Genomic DNA, 8,380 nt, shown 5'->3' with positions numbered 1-8,380 from the left:
ACACAAAGCTGTGTTGGATTTCACATTGTTTATTTATTTGTTTCACTTTTTTTTCAAAATTAAAGTCACAAAGGAAAAAAACCCAAAAAAACCCACATCATTTGTAACTCACACTTGCTTTTGTTTAAATGAAAGAGGAAATGCACCTAAGTGTGACCAACATACAGACACACAGAGACACACACAAGATAGGTAATAAAGTTAAGTTACATTTTATACATGTATAAATATATAAGATGTAACTGAACTTTTGTTAAACTATTACGTAATGCATTATCACAGAGAAAACAATGAATACAATGTGATATGGGTATTAACAATGTGCCTGTCTGCTTTATGATTACAATTAGTATTAGAAAAAAATGACATTCACAACACATTTTCATCATATTACAGATTTTTGTGATAACCCTGATTCAGTAAGACCTAACACACACACACACACACACACACATATATATATATATATATATATATATATAGTGAGCGAGATGTAGTGTAGAGGTGAAGGCAGCCGCAGAGATAGGAAGGGGCAGTTTTGTGAATGCATCCATAACATAGAGTGCTGATCTTGTACTTTATTCGGTGTGAGACAGGGAGCCAGTGGAGATGTTGCAAAAGAGGAGTGATGTGCTCAGATCTTTTCTTTCTGAGGATGAGTCGGGCAGCAGAGTTTTGTATGCGCTGAAGGGACTGATGTGTGTGTGTGTGTGTGTGTGTGTGTGTGTGTGTGTGTGTGTGTGTGTGTGAGCGAGTTTGAAGAAATTCAATATCAAAGTTCAAATTCACAAGACACGTCATTGTATTCAGATCTATATTAAATTGTATGATATGAATAATATTAATTTAACCCATACATGTTCTGATCTTGATTATAAAGATGATATCAAGTTGACAGGATCTGTTGTTCCTGTTGTTACTTAGCAAAAGACGTTCCTGTTTGAACAAAAAATGATAAAAATGACTGCTCTTGTTGTTGTGTCAGAATATCAGATCAAAATGCCAAGTTTAGAGAATAAAAAAAAGTATAAAATATAAAAGCAAATTCAGTTTGCATATAATCTGGCTCCTTTTTAATTTTTGTGAGTGCCCATCCCAGAGGTGCAATATTGTTTTAAACAAGATGACTGGAAAGAACTGAATTTTTCCTATTTTTATGCCAAATTTGGTGTCAAGTGACAAAGTATTCGCAGAGAAAATGGCAATGTTAAAGTTTACCACGGACACACACACACACACACACACGCACGCACACACACACACACACACACACACACACACACACACAGACAACCGAACACCGGGTTAAAACATAAACTCACTTTGTATACACAAGTGAGTCAAAAATACAGCAAATACACAACACAGAAAAGCACTATGTTATGATTCAGCGCCCATGACTTACGGATCGAACAGAGGAGATACAAATATAGACCGAAAGAGCAAGGACTGTGTGACATATGTAAGAGTTTCAGGAGACAAGACCGATCTTTTAGACAATCGTGCGAACAACAGTATTTACAGAAACAGATTCTGAACAGATATAAGTCGTCCAAGTAGTGAACTGATCTTGTCTGAAAGAACTGCAGCCAAAGCTGGCGAATTCTTTTTCACTAATGTTTCTTTTCATAATTATAGTCAGTGTATGGATTATTGTGTTTTATAAACCTTAAGGTTTTATGACAATGAAATATTCTATTATATTCACTCCGCCCCCCCCCCCCCCCCCCCCCGTAACACACGCACGCACACACACACACACACGCGCGCGCGCACACACACACAAACACACACACACGCTCGCCAAAGCCTCTGCTGACCTGTTTGCCCAGCTGACCAGCGGAACCAACATGACGATCGAACAGGCCACACACAGCCACAGACACGCTTTGGCCTTTGGCAGGCCACAGTAACACCACATCCTGCTATCAGACGTCGCCCTTCCTCTGCACTGCTGCCCACCATCCACCACCCACTGACTGCACGGATCGCTGTTGAACATTCGAACTCAGTACTGAACACTGCTGTGACTTGTGCTTGTGGATAGTGAGAGGTAGAGGTAGAGGTAGAGGTGGAGGAGTCTGGGGGTGGATGGTAGGGGTGGGGTTATGGAACGAAGCGGTGTTGGGAGCTAAAATCAGTGCATGCGTGAAGTTAAACCGCACCCACTATTCAGACTGCAAAAGCACTTGACTTGATTTTCCTTGTCAGCTCCAACCCCCCCTCCCCACCCCCCTCCCCTCACAAACACACACACAAAGTAAAACCAGTTGCCCCTTTTTTTCGGCGACCGGCAACCTGAATTGATTTGACAGGTGAGTTTTCAGTTTCAGATGAATACTCTCTTAGTGGAAGCCTGTGGTTTTCAACACGGAGTTTTTGACTCACTTGTGTAAACAAAGTGAGTCTATGTTTTAACCCGGTGTTCGGTTGTCTCTGTGTGTGTGTGTGTGTGTGTGTGTGTGTCCGTGGTAAACTTTAACATTGACATTTTCTCTGCAACTACTTTGTCAGTTGACACCAAATTTGGCATAAAAATAGGAAAAATTCAGTTCTTTCCAGTCATCTTGTCTAAAACAATATTGCGCTTCTGGGATGGGCACAAAAAAATAAAGAATGAAGCCTAATTATATGCAAACTGCATTTACTGTTATATTTATACTTTTTGTATTCTCTAAACTTGGCACTTTGATCTGATATTCTGACCGAACAGCTAGAGCAGTCATTATTATCATTTTTGGCTTAAACAGGAACTTCTTTTGCTAAGCATGGAAGCTTTATTTATTTTGCAAACGTTTTGGTTCAGATAGAAAAAAGGGAAATTACTATGTAATGCTAGTGGAGTTAATTTGCTTTAAACTGATCTTTCTCATCTTAAACATTACATTTTGAAACAAGAGAGGCAAGGCCTTCAAGACTCACTTGTGATGCACTTTTTTAAAAAAATGCAAGATTTTTATGTATTGAGTATAATTTCAAAATGTAATGTTTAAGATGAGAAAGATCAGTTTAAAGCAAACTAAGTTCCCCAGCAGAGTAATTTCCCTTGTTTTACTGCCGACACCAAAACGTTTGCAATAAATAAAACTTCCACGCTTAGCAAAAGAAGTTCTTGTTTGAACAAAAAATGACAATAATGACAGATCTTTTCTTGGGTCGAATATCAGATCAAAGTGCCAAGTTTAGAGAATACAAAAAATATAAATATAACAGTAAATGCATTATACTCAATACATATGTAGCCGTGCACCGAGTGGTTACTGAAGGGTACAGACGATACAAAAGAACTAAACTAATTAATTTATTGAATGAAAGGATAGACAAGATCCCATGCACAGGCCAGGAACATATAGAGGCCAGTCACAAATGGGTTTTCTATTGTTTTATTTACATAAAAAGAGAAGATCTAGGAGAAGAACTAAGAAGAAGACAAAAAGAGAAGACAGTGCCTGGAATGACACAAACAGATGTTATAAGCACAACATGTTGGCACAAGTGAATAGTATAGCACATGTATACATGGAAAGACTATCACTCGGGTTTGGGATACGCAACAACATAATGCAAATGTGTGAAGACCAAACGCTGACATCAAATGACATTCCTAATACATTTAAATAGTGCAGTTAAAGTGATTGAAGCAATTAATCCAACACTATCTTGTAATTACAACAGCAGAATACTACATACATCTTAAGAGTACTGAGCACACTATAGCAGTACAATTGATATCAGCATGTAAAATAATACACAAGTAATAAACAAGATAATAGAATCAGTGGCTTTGATATTATACTGGCAAACTGATAGACCAGATAGTAAGTGAAGAACCACCATGGCTTAACCATGAAGTGGTGAATGAACTTTACGCACTCACTAGAACATTCTGGAACAAACTGTGTCGAGAGACGTCACTGACTGTGACGTTAAGAATCAAATGGAACACTGCTCCATGCAGATGACGACATGGCAATTATTTAGATCAGTCATAGCTGATCTGTGACTAACTTGTCAAAGCAATAACTGAACATACTCATATAAACACAAGTACTGTGTCAAATAATACAATTTACAAATCAACACATTTTACACACTAGTACTTACAGCGATACGTAGCGAGGTGTCAGCTGTTGTGGGGACACACACGACACACTGCCCGCGACACAGCAAGAGAGAGAGAGCAGGCTCTGGTCAGATGACTGACTAGGTATGAAATGACCACTCATCATTCACTGTGCCAATTTATGCAAGTTTAGCGGACCGCAAAGTGCGTCACGTGTGCTTGCAAGCAGATCGTCACAAATCACGGAGAATCCGATGACAATTGTGTTTGTTTAAAGGTGTTCAGTGATAGATTTCTAAATGATTCCTGAACCGATTTGCATCGGATAAGTTGCAAAAGAAAGAGCTCAACGCCTACTTTATAATGAGTGTAAAATGAAGTGTTGATTATTTAAGATGAATTTATAATCTTAATTTAAGTCACCTGAACAGGGTCAGTTTTAACGAGCTCGTCGCTGAAAATTACAAACTGCGTTAAATCAGTTTCACGTAGGCAAACATAAATGGAATAGATTTAAAGATGGAATTAAGACGATTCTGCCAGTATATAATACTAGTAGTTTACTGATCTGACAAAAGAGCTATTAATTAAATACTGTGGAACAGAAACACAAGTTTGCTCTCAGCCAATGACGTATCGCGACGCGACACTGGTCGAGCAGTCAGCAGGTGGTCTGGCCAGGACAAAATGATGTAAGCAGAGTGACGTCACATATTCTGTGCAAGGGTTAGGAGAGAAAACGTCGTCTGCTCTGGCTTGTGCGTGAATAGTGTTGGAGCAAGCATAGCGCGCTTGGTCACACATAAAAAGCTTGGATTTTTTTATAAGTGTATCACAAGTGAGTCGTGAAGGCCTTGCCTTTCTTGTTTATGGCTTGTCAAGATCTCTTCCCGCATTCCTCCACACCCACCCCGAATCACCCACTCCGCCCCTTTCCACGCGGTTTATTCACCCAATTGAAAAAAAAGGAATGGGTGGGGGGGGGTTGCGGGAGAGGGGGGGGTGTTGTCGTTCCGGGTCAGCTCCTCCCCGCTCCCCCACACCCCCTCTTCCAACAGGAGTTTACGGAAGCAATGGCGTGGGCTTTGTCCAACTGTAATAGTCTGTATTGGAGTTCCTGCCCACTGATGTTATGGCGAAAGTCTAAAAGACTGAATGAATGAAAAGAAGGAAAAGATATATGTTATATTGTACTATATGCCAAAAAAGGAATACAAAATAGAAGGAAAAGATTAATGACAAATAAAAAAAACCGCAAGTAAATGAACACACGCACACACACGCACGCACACACACGTGTGTGTGTTCATTTACTTGCGGGTTTTTTTTACACACAAGTGTGTGTGTGTGTGTGTGTGTGTGTGTAGATAGATAGATAGATAGATAGATAGATAACAGCTTCCGCTGTTCTTGGTGTGACGGTTGGTATACTCCAGAGATAGAGGACCGTGTGTTAACTGCTGACACACACACACACACACACACACACACACACACACACACACACACACACACACACACACACTTTCGGCGGAGGGGACGTTACGGGATACAAGGTGGTGACATTTCAGGGTAAGGGGGACATTTCAAAACGAGGCTAGAACACAAAAAGGGGACATTTTCGCCGCTGAAAATGTCCGCATGGGACATCATGAATGGTGAGAAATTCCCTAGGGGACATTTTCAGCGGTCAGGGACGTTTTCGGGGTAGGGTCAGTCTGGGATACAACACCGGCACAAACAGTGAAGCTTCACCCACCACCACCCTTACTTTCTCTCTGAACTGCTGACAACGAGCGTACAAGGGAGGGCCGCGAGTACGTGAGCTTTTTTTGTTTTGTGTCGTCACGGGTTGTGGAATCCCCGTCACCTGACCTTTGACGTTTATTGCCGGTGTTACTCGTAATTTGTTCCCTCTGGCGAGTACCGGATTGCCGAATCTTTTTTTCCCTGTGTTGGTGTGGACGAACCTGTGTCTCTGACCGGATCATCCATACCACTGCCCAGAGAAAACTGTGGCTCGAAAACTGTGTCCGTCCGAGAATCTTCGAATACGTCTTCCGCATCCTCGGACAAGGATTGTTCCAACTGTTCAACCTCTAGCTGTTGGTCCTCCTCCAGCTGACGTACTCCTGCTGGCTGCTCCTCCGTCTCCTCAACACCTGTCTCCACATCAAGGACAGGTTCACCCAACAAAGGGTCGGGCACAGTGCCACAGGCAGGGTCGCCACGCTTGTGACCACTTTGAAAACATTCCCAGCAAGTGACTAAGTCTTGACACTGGAACTGGCGGTGTCCAGGCTGCAGGCAGTTGGAGCAAACCATGCTCTGGGCGACTTTCGGCTGCTCCTTGTGGTACAGGCGGACAGAGAAGCTGCTCACCTTGCCAAACCTGTCCAACGGAACAGCAGGGCAGTTAATGAGCACACAGCGCCGCCCTGTAACAAAACGGGTTAGTTTACCATCTTTGTTCCTGTCTCTCAAGGCCTGACTAAGCGCGTTGGGTTACGCTGCTGGTCAGGCATCTACTTGGCAGATGTGGTGTAGCGTATATGAATTTGTCCGAACGCAGTGACGCCTCCTTGAACTAGTGAAACTGAAACTGTTCCTGATCTTTTCCATGAGGAGAGGCGATCTGAGGACACAACCCAGTCTCACAAGAGCACTGTCTATGTCATCATTTGACACGGTTACTGGGAGATCTGAAACAAACAGTTTTGGTTACAGACACTTCATCACCATTACTCCCTCTCAAAATAAAGTTTTTTTTTGTCATGGACACACACACTGCAATTGTTCACCACGATCCCCTCGATCAACAATTGATTTCTGGCAGCTCGGGTCAAGGGCTAAACCCTCCACAAACCTTTAATACACTGTGCACCATACACTGTTTCTTTGCCAGACACTCTCTCTGCTGCCAAACAAAATTTTAATGTCTAACAGAGGAAAACTTCACTGGCTGGAAAGAGAGTTTTGTCAACAAACGGTAAGTCTTTACGTGGTTGCACGTGTTGCTCGGTAGCCATTGTCAAGGCTGAACAAACCAGCCGTCATCGTTTATTGTGTGTTCAGTGACTTGCTTCCTGTGACTTTTGCTGCTGGTCAAGATGGACTTAGCACACCTGCCATGTTTTTAGCCTGCGATACTCACGTGAGTTTTTACTTGGTCTTCGTTTTAACACCCCCATGAAGTTTGACACCTAGCTTTAATTCATTGATTTATCTGACCATGTCAACAAAGGAAAGCAAAGGAGAAAGAAGAGAGGGTGGAGAGGAGGAATGAGAGAAAGACTGAAATGGTGAGGCAGTAGACACTCCTTCCAACCATAATCTGACGTGCGATCTTTATATAACAAAATGAACGAACTAACAGCTGTAATTCAACAGGATGGTGATTTTAGACGAAGCAGCTTGCTGTGCTTCACGGAATCGTGGCTCTCTGAGCAATCTGGGGACACTACTTTGCCATGATTTACAACTGTGAGGGCGGACAGAGACAGTGACAATGCAGAAAAGTGTGTTGGAGGGGGCTTGGCCATGTTTGTCTGTGACAGGTGGGCGCCACAGTTTTACGTGCGAGAGCAAGTGTGTACACGTGTATACTCCTATGCTTTCAGTGCTTGAATTGTGATACCACACCCTCATATCTTTCTGAGCTTGTACTTGCCAAACAGAACATTGACATTTCTTGAATCCCAACTAACTGTTCCCCGATACTTCCTTAATTCCTGTGGAAAGAGGTCATTTTCCGTCTTCGGCCCAACAACTTGAAATTCTTTATTTCACAGCGTGTGTGAGTGTGTATTTTTAAAGGTTTCCTTTTTATTTATGTTTTATCAAGTTTAATGCCATGATTAAGACTTATTAACTGATGTATTTGTATGTCGAACCTTCGTATATATATTGTTAACAGCTCTACTGTGATGTTGATGGTGCAACGCCCCTCCGTCCCTCACCCCCACCATGCGCATGTGAGTGTTTTAATATAAAAAGATGGAATGAATGTCTTTACTTTTTAAAGTTAAAATAAGGGTTTATTTTCTTTACGACGAGCCTGAAGGCGAATTTCTGTACTCCATATCAGACAACAGTTTCAGTTTCAGTTTCAGTAGCTCAAGAGGGCGTCACTGCGTTCGGACAAATCCATATACGCTACACCACATCTGCCAAGCAGATGCCTGACCAGCAGCGTAACCCAACGCGCTTAGTCAGGCCTTGGAAAAAAAGGAAATAAATAATAGATAAATACATAAAAAAGAACTACTAATAATAATATGTATAAGGCGCAAAAACGTGATGAAGTCAACTATAAGC

General features: G+C 41.8%; 1 protein-coding gene across 1 annotated transcript in view; it reads right to left on the bottom strand.

Annotated features, from left to right (window-relative positions):
• LOC143290245 (NXPE family member 4-like) overlaps positions 1 to 1,982 on the bottom strand; it is an 18,507-nt gene extending 16,525 nt beyond the window's left edge. The window contains exon 1 of the mRNA XM_076599584.1: positions 1,821 to 1,982. Within this exon, the coding sequence (XP_076455699.1) occupies positions 1,821 to 1,921 (101 nt within the window). The 5' untranslated portion in view covers positions 1,922 to 1,982. The remainder of the gene's footprint in view (positions 1 to 1,820) is intronic.
• Between the last annotated feature and the right edge of the window lie 6,398 nt (positions 1,983 to 8,380).

The sequence above is a fragment of the Babylonia areolata genome, chromosome 15, assembly GCF_041734735.1.
Source record: "Babylonia areolata isolate BAREFJ2019XMU chromosome 15, ASM4173473v1, whole genome shotgun sequence".
Classification (NCBI taxonomy): Eukaryota; Metazoa; Mollusca; class Gastropoda; order Neogastropoda; family Buccinidae; genus Babylonia; species Babylonia areolata.
Note: the sequence above shows the minus strand (reverse complement) of the source record. Positions and strands in the feature narration are given on the sequence as shown.